Below are 24,148 nucleotides of genomic sequence, written 5' to 3' on the forward strand. Positions count from 1 at the left end.
GAACGAGGGTGGGGAGGTGGGGGACACCCCGCGCCCCGCCCCGAGCCTCTCCGGGGAGGCCGGCGGCCGCAGCTCGGGGAGGTGGCGACTGCGCGGGGCCACGCGCCCGCCCCTCTCGGCGCGGACGCACCCGGAGCGGCGGGCGGCCCGCGGGGGGCGGCGGCTCCCGGGCTTTGTGGCCGCGGCGCGCGCGGCGGGGCCTGGCCGGCCGGGGGCGCGCCGTCTGCCCGGCGCTCCGAGCCCGCGGCCCTCCCGGCGCCCAGCCCGCGAGAGGAGCCGAGGCCGCCCGCGCTCGCCGGCCCCTCCCCCGGTCGCCGCGCCGCCGCTGCAGGTAGGAGGCTCCCCGCGGCCGGGCCGCAGCGGGGCGGGGGCGGGGGCGCGGGCCGGGCGTGCGGGGACCGCGGGCGGGCCTGGCGGGCTTCGGGGCCGAGCCGCCGCGACCCCTGCCCCGCAGGCCGGGCGGCCGCCGGCGCGCGCCACGGGGACCCGGTGCACGGGGTTGGCCTGCGGCGTACAAAGCCCGCGGCGCGGACCTCGGGGGGTTCAGTGGCGCACCCGGGGTCGGGCACTCTGGACCCCGGGCCCAGGAGCCTCTAGGGAGGAATCCCTGTGATCCTCAGTGCCTGGATCTTACCACCCCGGGGCCCCCCACCCTATACTGGGCGCTGTGCTCGCTTTTCATACTTGTTTCCTTGAAGACCCTTGTGTCCCATCCAAGGGTGCGCCGGGAGGGGTCCCTCATTGGGAGGCCGAGGGCCGAGCATCGCACCGCTGCCCGCCTGACCTTGGGAAGGCTCCCCGACTCCGAGCCTAGGCTCTGCTTTCGTAAACGGGGGTCCGGTGGGGCTGGGGGTGGGGTGCGTGGTAATGTCACACCTACCCCCAGGTGCTATTGTGGGAGAGAATGTACGTAATTAATGCCCGGAAGTGATAATAGCTAAATTCGAGCGCTTGCTGTGCACCAGGGCCTAGGTATTAACAGTTGGCATGAGTTGTCTGAATTATCCCACTGGCGCTGTGACGTAGCTGCTGTAGATGGCATGAATAATCTTTATTTAGGGGTAGGAAACAGTGAAGAATTTAGCCTCCCTATTCTGATTCAGAAGGCTGGGTGTTTCTTAGGTGTGGTAACATTTAAGATTACAAGCGTTCCTGCAGTATCAGGACAGTGGTGGTGGGGTGTGGGGATAGATTTGCAATACATTAAAAACCGGACGTAAGATAATATCAGGGCCAGGGGTGTGCATTTCAGCATGTCTGAAAAGTCGGTTGTGTGAAAAGGAAATTGTTGAATTGGTAATTCAAAAACATAGATCCTGAGTTAGGAGTGAGGGGCTGCTATGGGCGTTTGGGGCCAGAAAGAGTTAAGGGGTGGGTGGTGGAGAGAGGGAGGGGTTGAGAAGCTCGGGGAAGAGGATGTGGAGGGAGGGACCAGGGGGCAACACCCCAGTAGCATTCTGGACCAGGATTCCATCCTGCCCTTAGAGACCAGCATCCTGCTTCCGGGGCGGGGAGGTTAGGTGTGGGGAGAGATGCTGGGATGAGAACACAGGTCTCTTCTTACTCCCAGGCCACCCCAAAAATATTCAGATGGGTTGAGAGCAAGTGATTGGGCCTCCCAAGATGTCATTGTCCCTTCTCGTGTGATTCCTGACATTCTTTTAATGCGTTTGAAGAGTTTGGGAGGCTCACCAATCCTAAAGTTTGATAGGACACGTTTAAATTGCAGAGACCTGACTGATGTAGTGAAGGAGTGTGTTTTGAACAGGGTCCACCTGGTTAGAGAAGCGTGGGCCTGAGGAGATGATTGTGGGGTTCAGTTTGGAAGGGGGAAACCTGAGGAAGCAAGAGAAAGGCATGGGAGGCCTAGGTACTGCCCTGGGGAAGGGAGTAGAAGCAGGAGCTGAGGGCCTCACAACGCGGCCTGCAGAAGGCCCCAGCAGACTGCTCAGTTCTCAGCTCCCAAGGAGCCACCTTAACTCTCCTGAGTGGTGATCATTTCTTACTTGAGTGTTGTGGAAGGTCGGGGTTGGACTCAGGCTCACCTTTCTCCTGAGTGAGCAGGAAAGGCTTCTTGGAGAGGGTGGTTTTATTTATTTATTTTTATTAGTGTGTGTGTGTTTGTGTGTGTGTGTGTGTGTGTGTGAAAGAGAGAGAGAGAGAGAGAGAGGGAGAGAAACATTGATGTGAGAGAGAAACATAGATTAGTTGCCTCCCTTCTTATGCATCCCAACTGGATATCGAACCCACAACCTGGGTATGTGCCCTGACTGGGAATCAAACCCACAACCAACTGAGCCACACCGGCCAGGGCTGGAGAAGGGTGAGTTTATTTTTTTATTTTTAAAAATATATTTATTGATTTTTTTTTTTTTTTACAGAAAGGAAGGGAGAAGGATAGAGTTAGAAACATCGATCAGCTGCCTCCTGCACATCTCCTTCTGGGGATGTGCCCGCAACCAAGGTACATGCCCTTGACTGGAATCGAACCTGGGACCTTTCAGTCCACAGGCCGACGCTCTGTCCACTGAGCCACAGCGGCCAGGGCTGGAGAGGGTGAGATTAAACCCAGGCTTGAAGGAGAGGGTCTCTGGGTACATGGTGATGGTGAAGATAGGGAGCAGCATGTGTAGTGGAAAGAGCAGTTGCTTGGGAGAGAGAGGCAGTTGAGGGTATGAATCTGGCTCTGTAATTTTTTTCTGTGAAAGTAAAACTGTTTTTTTAACTGTCTGGTAGGGACTTCAACAAGTACCTTTTCCCTGTCCATGGTGACATTCATGCAACAAATGTCTGCTGAGCACCGATCCTGTGCTGAGTCATATGCTTCACGCCAGGAACACAAAGATGAGTCAGACATTACCTATTCCCTTAGGAATTTCCCAGTCCAGTGAGAGCAATGGACACAGAGAGCAAATTACAAAACAATATGGGAAGTGCTACTGTACAGTCATACACCACTGCCAGTGAGCTCACCGAGGAGTAACTAATTCATTCTGGACAGAAAACTCAGGGCTAACCTACCTCCTACAAGATGAGTTGAGACCTTAGGATAGAGGTTTTGATGACCACTTCCTTATTCTATCTATTTTTAACTCTTGTCTTTGCCCTGATAGTCTTTTTCTAAAAAAAAAAAAAAAATCTTGGTGCAGTTGTGTGGGCATAGTTTGTAAGCTGCCTCAAACTTAGAAGGAAGGTGTTATAAATGTAATAAGCATAACCGCTTGAGCATTAGTTGAGGAAGGCATCACAAAAGTTACACAGGGGTTGGACCTTGAGGGATGAAAATGAGCTCTTTTTAGTGGTCCTTGGAGTAAAGGGTTCCAGCCAGAGGAAGCCCATGTTCGGAGACAGGAAGACACAGCAGGTTCAAGGGCAGGAAGGTGAGTTGGGTCTGGCTGGGTTGAAAAGTATATGGAGAGGGTGGAGTGCGGTGGACAGAAGAGGGTAGCGTAATCAGGGCCAGATCCGGAAAGGCCTTGAGTGTCATGTGGGGAGCTTGGACTTTATCTCTGAGGCAGTGGGGAGATGTCAGAGGTGTACACCCTGGACTGTGGCACGATCACTGTGTTTTAGGAAGATCTCTTTGGTCGCTGTTGGAGGAGGGGCTGGGAGTTTGGGAGATCATTGTGGAGGACTGGGACCTGGCCTCAGACATAGGCGGTGAGAATGGGGGAGGAGAGGAAGATATTCAGATAAGAACATCAGAGGGCTTGATGATTGGTTACATGTTAGTGAAGGAGCACATTGCGGTTTCTGCTTTGAGAAGCTAAGTTGATGTGGCTGAAATCAGACATCAGGATGTTTGGGGGTAGGGCCGTAATTAATGTCCTTTAAGCTATGGAGTATGGGAACTTTCTGGGATGCCCATAATGGATAGTTCGATAGAAGTTGCTGGTAGACAACTGGAAATGTGTGTGGTGCTGAGGAGAGAGGATGGGGCTGACACCCCTTTGAGCGAACACTGAGGATCTACTGCGTGCAGAAGATACCAATGAGATGTAGTTCCAGCCTCAGAAACTCACCCTCTGAGGATATGGATATGGATAGGCCGCAGTACAGGGCGATTCTGAGCATTGCAGTAAGAGGTAAGCCCTTGGGGCCCTTGACCCAGAGATTTGAGAGCTGACGGTTGTTGCTGAAGTGGTGGGAGTAGCAGAGAGAGAGAGAGAGAGTCCTCAGCGACCAGACGCAGGCTGGAGTGGGAACACCTACCTATCCAGGGACGCTGTGTCGTAAAAGCACTTTTCCGGGAGGACACTTTAATCATGATTCCGAGGGAATTTCAGAGAAACCGGAGTGGGGGTGGGGAGATGGCTTAGGACGGAGCTGTGGGGGAGGAGAAGGAAGAGGTCAGAACTTTCAGGAACTGTCATCTGGCTGGCAGAGGGGACTGGGGGGGTGGAAGCACGGGATGGGGGAGCTCTCGCCTTAAACACAGGCTGGTCCTGCTCACAGCCACACGAAGACACAGATGGTAAAAATAAACACTTCCGAGTTGCAGGACCGCCCGGAGTGGGTGGTGAAGGGGAAGACGAGGAAGGCAGTTCCCATTAGAGGAAGGCAGTCCTGCCCTGGGTTTCAGGCTGCAGAGCCCTCTGCGGGAGAGAAGGCGGAGGGCACAGGTGAGTGGCCATCCCGGAAGCCAGGTGTGGACATTTGAGAGCAGGCACGGGCAGGTGTGTGCACGGGAACACGTCTGACTACTCTTACCTCTGGATAAAGTGAAATCATGAAGGCCTCAGCGTTGTGGTGGGGCTCTTAAAAGTTTGACATACAATAATAATAATATTTACAAGAAGAAGCCAGGGAATTATTCATGATAAATCCTTTATAAAAGGAGAAATTTAAGATGGCAGAACATCTTGTAAAAATTGCAAATGGCAAGCAGGTTAATTTTAACGTATATTCCACAAACCTTTATTGAGTGCCTACTGTGCACCAGGCCCTCTTCAAGGGTGACAGGAATGAACAAGAGAACCCGATCACTTGCTTTAGACGTTTCACCTGGAGCTCCTTAACCTGCAGAGGCTGGGTATGGGCCTTAAATGGTCTATAACTTTATCCTGTTGCAGTGTTCTCTTTCATTGGCCAGTAGCTCCACTTGCCTCATAAATAATCAGAAAATAGCATCTATGCATGTTAGGCATAGATGTGGACATTAGGTAGCAGAAAGACCGATGTTGCGGCAATGCTAACATGGACGGGACGGCCAGCAGTCGATCGGACTTTAGAGAACACTTTCTCTAACTTGACAATGTAGAGAGGAGGAGTTGGCCGTCAGGGAGGAAAGGGGACTTGCCTACCCTCACAGAATGAGTGTTGGAATTGAGAGCAGTGCCCTCGAGTTTTCAATGGGATGGCGGGGAAAGGCTTCCAGAGGGGAAGGGAGGGGGCAGGGGTTAAAATGAATTTAGGCCCTCCTCGGTCACTAGGGCCCTGGAAGCCCCCTGTTTTGCTCTGAGCCTCAGTTTCCCCATCTGTAAAGTGAGAGGATTGGACTGAGGTCCCTTTTTAGTTTTAGCATGTTAGGATCAATGTTGGTCCCCACCAAAGGTGGTCAGGATACAGAGTCCGTAGACCAGGATCGGAAATAGCCTTTCACCTCTTCAGAGCGAGTTGATCACCCATAACCTGTGGCCAGGCTTCCCCTCAGGGGATGGGTGCCACATTTCCTGCCGTCCACCTGCTATTTTTGTAGACTTTCCTCCTTTCAGTCTTTGCCCTGCTCTGTGCTAGTGATAATTCTAATGCCAATCCAGTCTAGTAGGAATTATGGTTCTATTTCTAGATCCCCCCAATCCTGGAGGAGTGTGCCTAGGCACATCTATCACTGCTTATCACACTGCCTCGCCTCTCGCCCAGTGGTTCTCAACCTTCCTAATGCCGCGACCCTCATGTTGTGGTGACCCCCAACCATAAAATTATTTTCGTTGCTACTTCATAACTGTAATTTTGCTACTGTTAATGAATCGTAATGTAAACATCTGTTTTCCGATGGTCTTAGGCGACCCTGCTAGTGGTTCGCGACCCACAGGTTGAGAACCACTGCTCTAGCCCATCCACAGTCCGCTGTGTTGTATTATGTCTGCATTGGCTAGGACAGTGTTCGGCAAACTGTGGCTCACGAGCCACATGCGGCTCTTTGGCCCCTTGAGCGTGGCTCTTCCACAAAATACCACGTGCGGGCGTGCACGTACAGTGCGATGGAAACTTCGTGGCCCATGGCAGAAGTCGGTTTTCGGCTCTCAGAAGAAATTTCAATCGTTGTACTGTTGATATTTGGCTCTGTTGACTAATGAGTTTGCCGACCACTGGGCTAGGATCTCCTCCATCTTAAGGAGTCTCAGTCCAGTCCCCTCTCTGATGTCTGCACATGCTCAGTTCATCCTCGTGTGTCCTTTCCCTCTGCTTTCTCTTGATCTCTCACCCTAGTGTGGACACACGTGTCCCGGTCACTTCTTGCTTTGAAATAGTCTCTGGTGTGCACCTCTTTCTTTCCATTATCACCACTCGGAGTCCAGGCCCTTTCTTAGCAATTATTTACCTCAATGATCTCCGTCAAATCTCTCTGTTCATATCCTATACCTTCTTATGAGATCTAGCTCAAATGTCCACTTGTTCATGAGGAATGCAAATAACTCCTTTCCTCCTCTGAACACCCAGTATGCTTTGTCCCCTATTCTGATGTCTGTTTCAGTGTGCCAGTCAGCAGTTTATGCATGCCAGCGCTCCTTCCAGGCTATAGGGTTCAGCTTGTCTTTATGTCTCCCACATATTTGAGGAAGGAACTGAGCCTCTGGCAGGAGTTCCTTACATAGTTGTTGAATTGTGCGTCTATGGAATAAAAGAGTCAATAAGTATTTGAGTATACAGTCAATAAGTAAAAGTGTACAATAAGTATTTTTATTTTTACTTTATGATGGTGCAAAAGCGATGTTCACTCAGTAGAAACTGTACTGGGGATTTTGAATTTTGATCTTTTCCTGGGCTAGTGATCTGCAACATGTTCCTCTCTCGTGATGCTGGGCAGCGGCAGGGAGCAGTGGCTCCTGTCAGCCATGCAATCACGACGGTAAGCCACCGATAGTCTACAGCGTACTGTGTTGCCAGCATTTTTTTGGATATTGCATTTTGTGTTTTGACATTCCATCATGTCTACAAAAATGTCTATCTGTGTCTCCTACTTCTGGTGAGAAGAAGAGGAAGACAGTTACTCTTGAGATGAAACTCAAGATAATTGCCCAGCTGTCGGCAGTTTAATATGGATGGGAGGGGCAGAAAGAACTACATTTTTGGAAGCTCTAGTCTGTGCTTGTTCTTTACTCCCATTGCAGGGCATCTGTGCAGAGAGTAAGGCAGAGCAGGGGGCATACGTCTCATCTTACAGATGAAGATCTGCAAGTTAATTGACTTGCCCAGAATCACACAGCTCCGTGAATGCTGGAGTCGGGATTTGAGCCCAGGTTTTCCGCATCCAGTTCTTTGGTTTAATTCATTCCCTTTACTTTATTTTTTTTAAAAATATATTTTATTGATTTTTCACAGAGAGGAAAGAAGAGGGATAGAGAGTTAGAAACATCGATCAGTTGCCTCCTGCACACTCCCTACTGGGGATGTGCCTGCAACCAAGGTACATGCCCTTGACCGGAATCGAACCTGGGACCCTTCAGTCTGCAGGCCGACGCTCTATCCACTGAGCCAAACCGGTTTCGGCCATTCCCTTTACTTTAAAAGCAGTAGTTCACCGATGACCTCACATCTGCCCGAGGCCTCGATCCCACAGATCTTTAGTCCTGGTTCCAGTTCGGAATGTTGATTTCAGAGAACACCCTTTTCCAGGAAGGGAAGCAGAAGTAAAATCTGGCCAAGTTTCTCTAGGCTTTGCTCGAATTTTGGGACTTAGTTTGACCCTTTGTGGACTTCAAATATCAGTAGATATTGTATTAGTCAGCTAGGGCTGCCATAACAAAATAGCACAGGCTTGGTGTATCTCTCACTGTTCTGGAGGCTATAAACTCCGTGATCAAGGTGCTTGCAAGGCAGACTTTCTTCTGAGGCCTCTTCTTTGGGCTTGTAGGGGCTGGCATCTCTCTGTGTGCTCACATGCCCACTTTCTGAGCCCTGGGGTGTCTCTTCTCATAAGAGCACTAATCTCCAACCAGCCTTATGACCTCATTTAACTGTAAGCACTTCCTTAGAGGCCCAGTCTCCAAATACAGCCACCATGGATGGGGGTTAGGGCTTCAACATATGAATTTGGGGGGGCAGGGGGGTTTACAAATGTTTGATACATTTTTGTATTAGGTGGATATTAAATGTACTTATTACAACCAATGTTAGCGTTTTGGGAATTGTGCTGATTCTTTCCTTTTTGTTCTTTTATCATATTGGGATTGTGTTCTTTTATTTAGTCCTGTCTATGGGTCTTTGCCTAGCCCACAGGGAACTTCCATTGCATTTAGATTTTGCTATTTTATTTGACCATTTTTATTTTAATGCAGCTTTTAGTGTACTGACTGTTTTATCATGCATGATACCCATCTTGTGCCTAGTAGGCCATTTTACGCCCATATCAGAATGTAGTCATTCATTACATGTTTGCCGAAGGCCCACTGTATGAGGGTCATTGGACTTGTTGGACTACAGCCACGCGTGGGAACGGGTAGCACTCTGTCTAGAAGAACCGCAGACAGAAAAAATGATCTGAACTGAGCAGATTTGGGGCACAAGTAAGGCCCGTCTCTCTCTCTCTCTCATAAAAGCGGACACAGCAGGGAAGGATTGTTATGTTGTCATCTATAACCCATTATGGACGTTGCCGAGTAGCTGTAATCTAGAATGTGCTTTCTAGCCTTGAAGTTTCTATTGATAAGCTTCGGCTGGAGATCTCTTTTGGGAAGTGCTTGTTTACTTAGGACTGTCAGTCAGATGCTCAAGCAGAATGCCAGCATCCCCTTGAGGGGTGGACCATTTTAAAGCTCCATATTATACCTACAGTTATTTTTCAGACATACATTCTTACCAGATCAACAGCAGAAATTATTTCAGAGCTTGGGTTGGAGTGAGAGAGGTACACCTGGGTGGGGGTGGGGAGTGAGGGGCTAAGGGCCCCAGGTGTGAGACATAGAGGGGTGAGGTGATGGATGGAGAGAGGAGAGGAAGAGCCACCAAATGGAGCCAGACAGAAGCAGGCACAGCTCCCCCTAAAGTTGCTCTACCTCGGGACCTTCCTCTGATGACAGTTAGATTGTTCTGCAATTCGACATGTAATTTGAGCAAAGGCACTAGAGGTGGTCACCAGGTCTGAAAGGAGAAAGCTAAGCAGAGCAGAGGGCGGTAAGGACATTGGAGTAAGACCTGGGTTGGAATCCTGGTTCTTCTACTTACTATTTGTGTGACTACCAGCTAGTCACCGAACCTCACTTTTCTGATCTGGGAAATATAATTGGTTAGTGGGGATAAACAGCCTACTTCCGAGGTTGCTGGGAATCCATAGGGGCTTTTGGGGTACACTGGCTCACACCAGAATCCCTTTATAGTCCTGTAGACTGCAACCACATGGTCCCGGAAGGCCTGCTGTTCTACAAAATTAAGCAAAGTAAATTGGTAACTCTGGATTTACTTAGCTGGTGATTAAATAACAGCTTAGTTAACAGGCTATTAATGGTCCCCAGGTGTTGGCAATTCTGAGTATTTGCTTTTGAGAGCAGTTGTATAATTTCTTCTGGTACTTTAATAAAGTTGCTTTTTTAACAGAAAAGATTATAATGTAACAAATGATGCTCTCAGGAGCTATTTGGGGGAGGATTACATGATATACTGCATATTAAACACTTAGTGTAGGGTCTAACTCACCTTGTAAGGTTCAATAAAAGTTATCTGCTGTTATTACAGTTGTTAGAGACTCAACTGGCCACACTTAGGGCAAGATCTTTTGCGAATTTAGACTCCCCCCCCATGAGCCCACCGCCACCTGGTGGCAGCTAGTGGTACTGCGCACATTGTGAGGAAGAATTAAATTGCTTGTAGTTTGAATTCCACCAAGTATAACAGGGACTTTGTTCAGAGTGTGACTCATTTGCCTCAGAACTGGAATTCATATATCATTAAACAATGAAGTGACACTTTTCACCTCCACAGTTGGCACAGATTTTTAAAAAATGTTAACAGCAAGAGTAAATGAAGTGTGGAAACAGACATGCTCGTGTGTTAATAGTAGGAATGTAAATCGGTACACCATTTCTGGAGGACAGATGGTGATGTAACAAAAGTCTTCAGTGTTTGCATCTTTTGTGGCAACCATTCCTCCCCTAGGGACTTATCTTGAAGAAATAAAGAAAAAGTTATATATATGAAATATATTTATAAATATATGTCATATATTTATAAAAATATAAATAACATTACATATAATAGAACACAATAGGGAACAATAACTTTTTCATTTGTGAATCAGAGTCTCAATCCTTAGAACAGTGATTCTTAAAAAGTGTGGGCCCTAGCTTGTTTGGCTCAGTGGATAGAGCATCAGCCTGCGGACTGAAGGGTCCTGGGTTTGATTCCAGTCAAGGGTACATGCCTGGGTTGTGAGCTCAATCCCTAGTGGGGGCTTGCAGGAAGCAGCCTATCAATGATTCTCTCTCATCATTGATGTTTCTATCTCTCCCTCTCCCTTCCTCTCTAAAATCAATAAAAATATATTAAAAACAAAAACAAAAAAGTGTGCGTGCATGAGGAAAAGTAGGCATTTTGACATCTTGGGGCAGAGGAGTTGGGATGGGGGATCAGATCAGAATCTGCTCTGGGAGCTGTTTAAGAACATTCCGTAAACTTACTGATTTCCTAATAAAAACTATAGAAAGTAAAGTTAGTCATAAACATCTTGGTGGAGAGAGATGATAGTGAAGAGATGTAGGAGATGTGTGTTAATAAATTTCAGTTTGGGGAACACTGATTTACAGGAAGCAGGAATATTGATGAAGGCAAAAAATTAATTCTGGGTCTTTGGGGAAGAAGGAGCCTGGATTAGGTAATTGTAGGAACAGTAGAGCAATATAATTGAAGGCCTGGGAATTTAGGGGTGCAGGGATGCATCTGCAAAGATAAATTTCCCCTCATTTAGTTTTGCCCAAGACCAGAGGGCCAAGCTACTATTGACATGTATCTAGATCTCTCCATTTCTGATTCAATCAAGCACTGGGCCTCTAGTATATATATATATATGTATGTATATATATTAGAGGCCTGGTGCATGAATTTGTGCATGGGTGGAGTCCGGCCAGCCTGGCCAGGGGGAGGGGACATGGGCGGTTGGCCAGCCTGCCTGCTGGTCGAACTCCTGGTCGAGGGGACAATTTGCATATTAGCCTTTTATTATATAGGATATACACTGAGTGGCCAGATTATTATGCGTTCAGAGATCATAATAATCTGGCCACTCAGTGTATAAATATATAATGAAATATTATTCAGCTACAAAAAAAGGAAATTATGCCATTTGTGGCAACATGGACTGGCCTTGAGGGAATTATGCTAAGTGAAATAAGTCAAACAGAGGAAGACAATGTGTAATCTCACTTGTATGTGGAATCTTTAAAAAGGAACAAATTCATAGATACAGAGAACAGATTGGCGGTTGCCAGAGGCAAGAGGTAGAGAATAGGAAAAATGGGTGAAGGTGGTCAAAAGGTACAAACTTCCAGTTATAAAATAGTTAAGTCCTAGGCATGAAATGTACAGCATGGTGATTATCATTAGTAATACTGTATTGGTTATTTGAAAGTTGCTAAGAGAGTAGATCTTCAAAGTTCTCATTATAAGGAAAAAATTGTGGCTATGTGGTTTAATGGATGTCAACTAGACTTATTGTGGTGATTTTGCTCTCTATATATCGAATCATTATGTTGTACACCTGAAAATAATAAATGTTTTATATCAATTATATCTTAATAAAAATTCATTAATGGATAGATGGATAAATAAGATGTGCTATATCCATAATATCATTTGGCAGTAAAAAGGAATGAAGTGTTGATACATGCTACAGGGTAGATATACATTGAATACATTATGTTAAGTCAGTGATTTTCAACCGGTGTGCTACAAGAATTTTTAAAACATGCAATACCTAACTATTTAGTCAGGGGCATGGATCGCTTTTCCCTTAGCTGATCAAATTTAAAAAATGACAACAGCCAACACAACAAGAGCTGTCCAGAGTTAAAGAAATAAAAATTATACCAATGCCTGTCAGGTTGTCAAAAAATACATTTTTTGGTGTGCCACAGAATTTTAGTAATTAGTTTATGTGTGTCATGAGATGAAAAAGGTTGAAAATCACTGTGCTAAGTGAAAGAAGCCAGTCACAAAAGACCTCCTATTGTATGATTCCATTTGTATGAAATGTCCAGGGAAAAAAAAGAAAGAAAGAAAAGAGAGGTATTAGGCTCAATCTCTAAGTGCCCGGCCCTTTCACCTCTGGAATGATATAAATTATTTACATAGGATTGTACACTTTTAAACATGGCTTTTAGACTTTAAGGATCACAGACTCCAAGCCCTCATTTTAAGGATGAAGAACCTGAGGTTCCCCTAGGAGCTTGGCTGTATCCCAGGTCACAGACACAGTGATGGAAATGTCAGGTGTTTCGGGTGATTTCTTGGTGATTCTGAAATCTTGATAGTGTTTACATGATCTCTTATTTTTGGTTGCACAGTGGCTTCTCGGTCTTCAGCTGTGACAAAACGTTGAGAAAGCTGTTTAGTTGGAAAGCTGCCTAACATTCTGAATTCGGGGAGTAATCAGTGTCCTCACATGATGTAGGAAATAGATACATTAACAGATTAGAGTTCCATATTGAAGTTCCATAAAGGATGTCCAACTTGTATTTTTCTGCTGATATTCTCAGAATGGCCAAGACCTCCAACACAGGACCTATGCGAACATCTGTGAAGTAAAACCCCACTCCTCGTAAACTTCTGTTTTCCTGAGACCGTCCTAAGTCAACATTAGCAGAAAAGAAAGGAGTGCTGTGTTTCAGACAAGGGGATCAAAGCAGGGATTAGCTTTACATAAAGTGATTTGCTGACATTTTTATTCCTGGCATTCGTAATGATTGTTTCCTACTTCCCTTTACAGGATAGCTAACGGCCAGGAGAAACAGAGTGGAAAATGCAAAACAACGAAATTATAAAACCTGCCAAATACTTCTCAGAATTGGAAAAGAGCATCCTGCTTGCGTTGGTCGAAAAGTACAAGTATGTGCTGGAATGTAAGAAAAGTGATGCGCGAACTATTGCCCTCAAGCAACGGACCTGGCAGGCGCTCGCCCACGAGTACAACTCTCAGCCGAGCGTGTCCCTGCGGGATTTCAAACAGCTGAAGAAGTGCTGGGAGAACATCAAGGCCCGGACGAAAAAAATTATGGCCCATGAAAGGAGAGAGAAGGTGAAACGGAGCGTCAGCCCGCTTCTGAGCAGCCACGTCCTGGGGAAGGAGAAGATCGCCAGCATGCTGCCCGAGCAGCTCTACTTCCTGCAGAGCCCTCCCGAGGAAGAGGCCGAGTACCACCCTGATGCCGCCGCCCAAGGTATGGCCCTGAGCTCGGCTTGCATGTTCTCACTGGGGACCTGTCCGCCGTGTGCATTTTAAAATCCTGAATTCTAGGGGACTTGATAAAAAAGAAACTTGCACACCAAACCTGAGTTTCCCCATTCAAAGTCTCCCGTGTACGTAGAACATTCAAGTCACATAGTACATAAAACCAGGAGTACTTGTTTATATCCTTGTACTATCTCTCTTATCGCTATTATTACTTAAGAATAAGGAAAAAGAAGGGGCTACACCAATATAGTGTGTAGTACTTTAGTTGCTTATCTCAACCTGTTTCAAATATAATGAAGTGGATTTGTTCGAAGGTATATTTCATTCATTCAATCTTTTTTTTCCCCCCAAAGAAGTGTTTCTGGAGGACCAATAATGTGCAAAGCACTGTATGAAGTCATGCAAAAGGCCACATTACTAGTAAAAGAGTGAACTATTTCAGACTTAACACAAGTTGTGAGACTAATAGAGTAAATACCCATTTAGCATTCACCCAGATTAAAAAACAGCATTTCCACCCACCATTATATTGTGATCTACAGTTTTGGTTTGTGGCACTCCTGGTAACTTGAGGAATTCTGGGAAAAATTATTTTCTTTTTAATATACTTTCGTTGAAAAGATAAGTTGGTTATATAGAATTCTTCAGGAAGGAAAAGATGTCATATAATCAAGGAAGTAATAATAGTATGTCATAGCTTTAAAAGGTTGGAATTAAGGGGCTATTGAAATGTCTCCAGGCAAGAAGAGAGTGAGAGAATGCAATAATTCCTGCCTCTTTTAAGATAAGAATGGCTAGTTTACATGAAGATCCATTGCACTTTGCACAAGACACACTTAATAATTTCTGGGAAGATCAGAAGGTTGCTCATAGGGTGCACTAAAGACCCAGCAACAGGAACATCTGATTTGTGGCTTGCAGGATGAGAAATTCACTTATTAGTGTCCCCAGAGTAGTTTGAGCTCTGAGGGACTAGTTAATTAAAAGTCAGAGTGTTATCCGTGTAGGGAGAAAAAGATAATAACCAAGTGAACTGAATAACACGTTTCAATTAGCACTCTCCCGGCCTCCCCCCCGCCCCCCATAGGCAGATTATCCTGGGAACTTAAGTTACAATCAAAAGTTTGCTTGCTGCCCTAGCTGGCTCAGTGGATAGAGCATTGGCTTGCGGACTGAAGGGTCTTGGGTTCAATTCCAGTCAAAGGCATATGCCTAGGTTGCGGGCTCAATCCCCTGTAAGGGGACGTGCAGGAGGCAGCTGATCAATGATTCTCTCTAATCATTGATGTTCCATCCCTCTCCCTTCCTCTCTGAAATCAATAAAAATATATTTTAGCCCTAGCCAGTTTGGCTCACTGGACAGAGCATCGGCCTGGGGACTGAAGGGTCCCAGGTTTGATTCCTGTCAGAGGAATGTATCTTGGTTGCGGGCACATCCCCAGTAGGGGGTGTGCAGGAGGCAGTTGATTGATGCTTCTCTCTCATCAATGTTTCTAACTCTATCCCTCTCCCTTCCTCTCTGTAAAAAAATCAATAAAATATATATTACATATATATATATATATATATATATATATATACACACACATATACACATACACACACACACACACACACACACACACACATATATATATATATATAATATGTATATTTTAAAGAAGTTTGCTTGCTGATCATCTGACCAAGGTTAAGTCCAGGGAGCCAGTTTGGCAAACACGGTGGTTAATGTCATGCGCATGATGCATCATTTTCCAGTGTAGGAGCCCTGTGTCTGAATTTTGATTCTTGAGTCCTAAGCCACAGTCCCTTCCAGCAAACAGTGTTCATGTGGACACCCGTCCGCTCTCTGTTTTGCCCCTTCTCGTTGCTGCTTCTGTAGGGATCGGCCCACTGCTAATAGGCAGTGTCCTTGTTTTGGACATGTTTGCAGCTTCAGCCAGCTACTCTCCATCTTGCTGGCCTTGGAGGCAGTGAAGGGACTGGTGCTGGGGTGGGAGGGGAGGAGGTGAATAGCAGGGCTACTTTTCAAATTGTCTATGTCCCCTGGGAGATGTTACCTAGGAAGGTGCTGGTGTGGACTGCTGCTAGTTCACTTTGCAAATCTTTGATCTGTATTATTGTGTATTGATTTCAAGGGTGGTTCTAAGAGGACAGTCTCATTCCCCCATTTCCAAATTCTAGGGTAGGATCTAGAAAGTTCATAAGTATTTTCCTCTTTCTTTTTGGAGAAAATGATATAATTCATGTATTCATAAACACAATTTATAGGTTTCCAGCAAGAAGGGGATAAATATGGACTCTCAATGTCCTTCCTGTCATGATATTTGCTAGACACCAACTTGTAAAAGAGATTGATATTAAATTGGATGTTTGTACATTTATGGCACATGAGACTTCTCATTTTGCTAGTGATTATTAAAATATAGGCAAATGTTACCTATTCCTATATCCAGGTCAAATTTGTAGTATGGTAGAGAACTATGGTGCTTTGTTAGTTGGGGAGTGTGTCCAAAGTAATCCGTTAACACAAGTAGATAAGGTACTGGAACTCTTTCTATACATTAAAACAGCTTTGGTGTTACCCAACTCAGTTTACATTTAATTTACTTTTAGGAAATAAAAAGAAAGCTGAACTTGTCAATCATTCCTTCTGGGTTCTTGTGGGAAAAAGGTTGAAAATATGCAATAGGGTTATGACTCTCATTACATCACGTGTATTTTGACACCTGGAGTGTGTGTATGTGTGCTCACGCGTGCGTATGTATGTGTTTTACTTTATCTCTCACACTGTGCTGTCCAATACAATAGTTATAAGTCACATGAGGCTAGTAAGCCCTTGAAATAGGTGTAGACCAAATTGAGACATGCTGTAAATATACACCCTGTATCTTGAAGACTTAGTATATATATAAAAAAAGAATGTAAAATCTCTTACTAATAATTTTTATATCAATTACATGTTGAAATGATAATATTTTAGAAATGTGGGACTTAAAATATGTTACTATAATTAGTTTCACCTCCTTTTACTTCTTTAATGTGGTATGAGAATTTAAAATCACATAGGTAGCTTCTATTTCTATAGGACAGCACTGTTCTAGCACATTGCAGAATACCTGTTGCAGAATTAGGCACTCAGAGAATTGTGGGACTTTATTAACCAGGATGGAGCCTTACAGTATTCCACTAGAGGCCTCCCTCCAACAATATTTTGTGTGTGAGATAATTTCACTTTTGTCATCTTGATCACTGTACCCAGGATAGTATTAGCTTTGTCAATGACTTTCTTGAATGTACATCTGTATTTGAACTCAGTCATTTTAAAATGTAAGTTTAACACTTATGAATGTATTTTCAAAAAACCCGTGTTCTCCCCTTAAATATGTTAAAACACACTTTGTATTCTGTAGATTTATATTTGATAATTTGGCTTTGATACTTATCTTCCATTTTAAGATAAGTGAGATTATCTTTGGGGAACATGTTTGCAGAACAAACTAAGGGAAACCACAAAATTTTCTGGAAGTGGTCAGGAGGTAGGATGACAAATGTCAAATATATTTAAGCAAACTAAGCTTTCAGATAGTATTTAGATATCTTTAAGAGAACTTATAGTTAATTTCATATGCTGTTATTTATTATAAAGCTATATTTGAATAATGCAGACATGGGTACTCAAAGCTGTAATTAACACAAAAACATTCCTTAATCAATTCTACTATTATCACTATTTAATCCAACTTTGTTCTTCTGGGGTGAGAACTCAAGTATAGGGGACTGGATTATATTGCCACTCATGGCACACCGGCATCACTGGTCTGGGAAAAGCCCACTTTTTGTGTTACTTATATATTTATTCACCATTCAGCACTTTCCTTCTCTTCTCCTATCCCTTCATCATTCTAATGTGATTGTGTGTTCTCTCACATGTTCTTGAAAGCATGCATTGCTGTTTTGTGCACGTATTTTTTTCTCACTTAAATAGATTAGAAATTGTGCTATAGATACCATTTTCTTGACATTTTTCTCTTAGAATAATGTTTTTAAGATCCATTCCCATTGCAGCATGTCAGTCTAATTTGTCTTCTTAGTTGATGCATAATATTGTATATTGTGCATCTATCACCTTTTATTTATTCACTAGTAGCCCTGTGCACAAATCCGTGAGCCAGTACCTCTCTGCGGGGCCTGGCCGCTCTGCGCCTGCTGCCCAGAGGCCCATCCGTGGCCAGGCGCAGAATGCTTGCCTCGTCGCTGCGGTGATGAAGCAAGCATTCCGCCAGGCCGCTCATGATGCCCGCTCCTAGCGGCCACCTCCCCCTGGGACTGGGGGATTCTGGCGGGGCTGAGAGGACTGGGGGCTGCCATCTTGTGGCTATGGGTGCCGCCATATTTGTGATGGAGTGATGGTTATTTTGCATATTACCCTTTTATTAGATAGGATCCTCCCAGTCAGTCCTGTTTCCTTTGTTCTGTTGAGAAGAGCTGGTGTTTGGCCTGAACACAGTTTCCTTCCCATTCTTTTACTGCCATAGTAGGCTTTTCCTGCTGATATTAAATTTACCCGAGTTGCCCAAATGAAAGAACGCTCCCTTGACTGTGTTCTCTGGTCCCAGGAAAGCCCTTAGGCCTTCATATCCATTTTGCACAAGATTGAGTTGTTTTCTGCTTCGGGTGGCTTTGTTTTACCTGGGAGAGAGATTACATGGTGTGTGTTTGCCATTCCCAGGGTAGTCTTTTTCCAATTAAGAAAAGATTCTCCCCATCTGAACACTAGCTTCCATTCATGGGAGCTAATATTTGTGTGAGAGTTAATTAACTACTTCATCAGGCTTCTCTAGTTTTAGGCCCCCGCTCCTGCTAGAGTCTTCTCAAGAGGCCTGGCTTTCTTTTTTCTTTAAAATATGTATGTTAGCACACATTTAAACTAAAAAAGGATTGTTGTTACAGTCATTTCCGTGCTCCCAGACACGAACATACTGTCTTTCATGTTCACAGCTCTAGAGAGAAATTTGGAGATCAAAATTTGGAATATACATCTACATTCTTTTTTTTTTTTTTTTTTTACATCTACATTCTTAATAATAGGTAATTTTGTAGTGAATACAGTGCGGAGGCTGCATTTTAAGATACGAAAGTGATCAGCTGAGCAAGTGAAGTACTGAGAGGCTAGGTGTTGTGCTAGTTGACCTTGGATTTTGGAATGGTGAAGATCTGGATTGGAATCCTGGTTCTTTCAACTAGCCGCTTTGGATGTTGTGTTTGATGTTCTGTAATAATACCTCCTTCAGTGGGTTGTTGTAAGGATTAAATGAGGTAATGCCTGTAAAACACTAGCATAATGCCTGAAAATAGTAGCTGCTGTCGTCGTCGTCATCATCATCATCATCATCATCATCATCACCTCCCTAAAGCCTAGAATTGTTGTGATAAAAATGAGCATTTAGATATTGGGAGAGAGAAGTGATTGTGAGGGCATAAACTCAGGAGTATCCTCTGGAATGAAATCAAAGAGAAAAGAGGCTAAAGGTACCAAAAAATATCTGTGTCCAGTCTTCAAAGAAGGTACTTTCAGATCTAAGACTAGAAAGGAAACGGATGAGGTAATCCTCTTCACAGTTGATGCTCATATCTGAGGGACCTATTCTTAGTGTTAAGTGTGTCCCATTGCTTTGTCCTGAGCCTCGGCTCTTTCCACCTAGCTGTGCTGTGTTGGAGCCAGTTCATCCCACACACATTTCGTACAGGCCCAGCAGTGTATTGGGCCCTGTGCTGGCTTCTTTATGAGGATGAATAAAAGCTAGTCTCTTTGTTCAAAGTATTTCTAGTTAAACCTTCAGCTTTAACAAGTGCTCTGCCAGACATAGGCTCAGGAAGGCAGTGGCAACATGAAGGAAGGACATCTGGTGGAGGCTGGGGCCATTGGACTTGGGAAAGAGTCCTAGGGAGACATTTTCATTATCTCTTGATGATATAGAAATATTCCTTTAAAAAATATATATATTGATTTCAGAGAAGAAGGATGAGGGAGAGAGAGATAGAAACGTCAATGATGAGAGAGAATCAGTGATTGGCTGCCTCCTGCACGCTCCCCATTGGGGATCAAGCCCGGACCCGGGCATGTGTGCTGACTGGGAATCAAATTGCCAGTGACCGCCTGGTTCATAGGCCGACGCTCAACCGATGAGCCACACCAGCCGGCTAGAAGTACTCTTTTTAACCTTCTCTTTCAAAAGTAAAATTTTTACCTTTTCTTTAACCTTAATTAGGGACTAGTTATGCTTGTTACCCAACCCCTTGGAGTGAAATGATTTAAACAGTAGCCATTTTCCTTTTACTAACAGAGTATTATGGGTTAGGTTTCTCCCACTAGCCATTAACATGCACAGCATCCCATCCTCTGGAATAACGGCGTGGACATAATAATGTAATCAACTCTTGTGAATAAATAGATAGTATTTTTCTCCAAGGAGACAGTTCTCATTATTGAAAGTGTAAAACTTCCCAAGAAAGCCTTGGGAAGACTCCATGGGTTAGTGGTTTCCTTACTGAAACTCCCTAATTCCTACTAATGTCCCTGCCCTATAAAAATAGTGGTGTCAACGTGGCACCACCGAAAATGGCATAATTTTGTATCATATGCTTTTCCCCCCTTTTGTTCAAGGCTTCAGACAGTAAATATTTACCAGGTACCCACTGTGTACCAGGTAAAGTCATTGGTCTCAGTGATAAAAGACATGAATAAAGCATGGTCCCAAAATAATACCAGTACAGGGTATGCAAAACACAGACTTTATTCTTGTATTAGTCTTTAATAATTATTGTATTATTTTCCATATGAACAACTGTAAACCTCCTTTTGCCCCACCCTGTGTGTGTTCAGTGCTGTAACAGAAGAGTAAGTGTAGGGAAAGGAGAGAGCTCAGGGTTCTCAGAGCAGGTGGCATTGATCCCGAGGGACGTAGGAGTTGGGGGGAGGTTGAAAAAGGGAGAATGGCGTAAGAGTGTGTGTTTGAGTGAGTTGGGGGGACAGATAGTCCAACTTCAGGTTGAAGGAACAGTGAGTCAGAATAGTGAAGAAAAGCATGGCCTTTAAGAATGTGAGTAGTTTGTGGTAATTGAAGGGTGCACAGGATATTTTGAAGAGTAAGGAAAGAAGATAAAGGAAGGTTAGAACCAGATTATAAGGGTTGCTTAGGGTAGATTGAAAACAACCAAAGAGAAGAACCTCGGGGGAGTATTAAAAGGTTAGAGGTGGGTGGAGCAAGAGTCTGAGCCCCGAAAGGAGACTTGAGAAGAAGCAGTCAGTGAGGATGCTGTAGAAAATTTAGGAGGGGGTGATGGTTCAGGAGCTAATAGAGGGGAAAACATTTCAAAAAGTATGTCAAGTGCTAGGGAGAGGTTACCTAAGCGGAACAATGACAAGGGTCTTTGGATCTGAATACTTACCCCCGGGCGGCAGTGTTAGAGGTAACTGCCAGATACAGATTGAAGGAAGCTAAGCCAGGGAGGACAGGCTCATTTTGCAAGAAGGAACATTTCTGAGATAACTACCCAGGAAAGAGAGCGATGACACCCTTGTGGACTTGGAACATGTGTTCATGGCTGGATGAGAAAGTGAGCAAAGGAGATCAGACTGAGGGAGAACTCAAGCTCACAACCCGCTGTTGGCCTTGTACTGTGGCCTTCTGCTCTTTCGGAGTTGTGCGCACTTCCGTTTAGAACTTACATCAACATAACAAGATCATCGATTCTTGATTAGTCTCTGACCCAGTTCCCATAGTCTGCAGTCCTGGAAATGACATGATGAAACACCTTATTATTACTTCTTAAGGGAAAATTGCTTTGGATTTATGGGTTTTTAAAAAGTCAGGTGTGGCAAGGGTGCGTGTAGACAGGCAGGCCAAAGCAGATGCTATTTCAGATACAGCCTGTACTGGGGGACCCTGACTTTGAAATAGGATGATTTACTCTCTGCCTGTAAAATCTTTGAACATATGTTTTCTGCTACTGTTTTTCAGAATCATTTGCTGTTTCAAATAGAGAACTGTGCGATGATGAGAAAGAGTTCATACATTTTCCAGTATGTGAGGGGACCTCTCAACCTGAACCCTCGTGTTCAGCTGTCAGAATAACAGCCAATAAAAACTACAGGAGCAAAACCTCTCAGGAAGGTGCTTTAAAAAAGATGCATGAGGAAGAACACCATCAACAAATGTCCATCTTACAACTGCAGCTGATACAAATGAATGAGGTGCATGTGGCCAAAATCCAGCAGATAGAGCGAGAGTGTGAGATGGCAGAGGAGGAACACAGGATAAAAATGGAAGTTCTCAATAAAAAGAAGATGTATTGGGAAAGAAAACTACAAACTTTTACCAAGGAGTGGCCTGTTTCCTCATTTAACCGGCCCTTTCCCAATTCACCCTAAGACTGTGAGGGTGGCTCCCTCGCGGTTTTGATCTGTATTGGCAAAGGAAGTCTGGAACATGAACTTGCGGTCAGTAACCTGTAACAGCTACAACTAGGAAACGTAGAGTGGTAGTAGTCACTTATTTAAGAATACGTTCAGGTGAACAGCTGCACCCTCTGTACCCCTTCCGTGGCAAAGAAGCTGTTAGAGTCTTCAGAACATTATCACTATGAGTGCTATCATTCTGAATGTATTGTCTCCTAATTAGAATTCATACAAGAACCAAGTGTGAGTGTTGTATTTTTTTAAAAATCCAATGCAAGTGAGACTATAAAGGAGTGTGGCTGATTTCTTTCTTTCTTCTTTTCTTTTTTTTTTTACTAGACAGCAGAACTTTTCTGTCCCAGTGATGCCCTCCCATTGAACGTGGCTGTCCCAGGAGGCACCCCCGTCTCTCCAAGTGGGGAAGCTGTCGCTCAGTACTTGCTAGAGGTCTTTAGGGAACCTCCATGAGAGCTGCAGCACCTCGTTCATTTTTCAGTCGTATCCTCTGAGTGTGGACTTTCTGATTTTATCGTATGATTTTATTTTATTTTTAAATATATTTTTATTGACTTCAGAGAGGAAGGGAGAGGGAGGGGAAGATAGAAACCCCAATGATGGGAGAGAATCGTTGATCGGCCACCTCCCACAGGCCCCCCACTGGGGATCAAGCCCGCCACTCCGGCATATGTCATGACCAGAAATCGAACCCTGACCTCCTGTTTAAGAGGTCAGTGAACAACCACGGAGCCACGCCAGCTGGGTGACTTTCTGATCTTAAACAGCCCAACATGTGGAAGGATATTTCCTGATGTGGCTCCTCCACTGCCTTTTACTTTTTAAGGTCTTTCCCCAAAGAGGAGTTCAAATAATGTCGCCAACAAAGGGAGCACTGTTGGAACTAAGAATGTAGCTACTTTGAGGGAGAAATTTCGTTTAGATTTCTACATTCTGTCATGTTTGTTTTATTAAAAAGAAAAGACTTGCAATTTTATAGTCACACTGTGTATGTTCTTCAAAGGTGCTGCCTGCCCCACTGTGTGCCAGGTTTGGCCTTCCCTCTGTAGTTTCCTCCCTACGTTGTACTGTTGAGTTAATGGTTGCCCTTGTTTCTAATCTTTAGCCACCTAAGGACCCTTCCCTCAGGGTGCTCCTGGTGCTAGCTAATAGCAATGCTATATAGTTTACATTACACAGTTAGCATCGGGCTTTTAAGAAATCCATTATCAACTTATTTGGAAAGATGGATTGATAAATGGATATTTTGGTTGAGCTGTGTGATATGGCTTCTCCTGTAGCCTAGTGTTAAAAACAGCCCTGAGAGCTGGACACAGCAGTAGCTGGACACAGAAGGGAAGTGACAGGCAAGGCTGGTCGGCAACTTCTGAGGATGAGATTTCAAGGCCATGGGTTGGGGAGGTATGCAGAGGCGGTAGAGGGAGTGTAGGACTAGGAGTCAGGGCCTGCATTCTGAGCTTGGTTCTGCCTCAAGTGCTCTGGGACCTTGGGTAACTCCTTTTCACCCTTGACCCTGGTCGTTCCTCTCCATAAAGCAAGGGAGTTGCTCTAGATAAGGTTTAGAATTTGCTACAACTCCTTGACTAGAGGCTGGGCTGCCCAGTTTTAGATGGGTACTGCTAACATCATAATTATCCCAGGGCATGGGCCAATAGTTCAGTGCATTGGCTAAGCTTCCCTCCCTCATAATTTTGGAATTTGGGTCTGTAGGGACCTTACGTTCAGTAAGGTACACAAATCCTTGTTATTTATGAACTGCATGAAACAAATGGGTATCAATTCAATTTATACATTATCATTTTTTATTTTTTTTAAAATATATTTGTATTGATTTCAGAGAGGAAGGGAGGGAGAGAGAGAAAAAAAACAACAACACATCAACGATGAGAGGGAATCATTGATCGGCTGCCTCCTCCTGCATGCCCCCTCCTGGGGATCCAGCCCACAACCCAGGCATGTGCCCTGACCAGGGATCGAACCATGACCTCCTGGTTTATAGGTCAATGCTCAACCACTGAGCCATGCCAGCCGGACTGGTCATGATCATATTTTAAATCTCTTAAAGGAAT

At 44.6% G+C, this 24,148-nt stretch overlaps 1 protein-coding gene across 1 annotated transcript; it reads left to right on the forward strand.

Annotated features, from left to right (window-relative positions):
* Nucleotides 1–218: 218 nt before the first annotated feature.
* Nucleotides 219–23,044, forward strand: MSANTD3 (Myb/SANT DNA binding domain containing 3). Its single transcript, XM_054727479.1, has 3 exons — nucleotides 219–331; nucleotides 13,139–13,589; nucleotides 21,628–23,044. Exons 2-3 carry the CDS (start codon nucleotides 13,172–13,174, stop codon nucleotides 22,035–22,037), a joined length of 828 nt encoding a protein of 275 aa, XP_054583454.1. The 5' UTR covers nucleotides 219–331; nucleotides 13,139–13,171; the 3' UTR covers nucleotides 22,038–23,044.
* Nucleotides 23,045–24,148: the final 1,104 nt, after the last annotated feature.

The sequence above is a fragment of the Eptesicus fuscus genome, chromosome 15, assembly GCF_027574615.1.
Source record: "Eptesicus fuscus isolate TK198812 chromosome 15, DD_ASM_mEF_20220401, whole genome shotgun sequence".
Classification (NCBI taxonomy): Eukaryota; Metazoa; Chordata; class Mammalia; order Chiroptera; family Vespertilionidae; genus Eptesicus; species Eptesicus fuscus.

Coding starts and splice junctions, on each gene's coding strand:
- MSANTD3 (XM_054727479.1), top strand. CDS start 13,172: ATGCAAAACAACGAAATTATAAAACCTGCCAAATACTTCTCAGAATTG. Junction 13,590..21,627: donor CCCTGATGCCGCCGCCCAAG/GTATGGCCCTGA, acceptor ACTGTTTTTCAG/AATCATTTGCTGTTTCAAAT.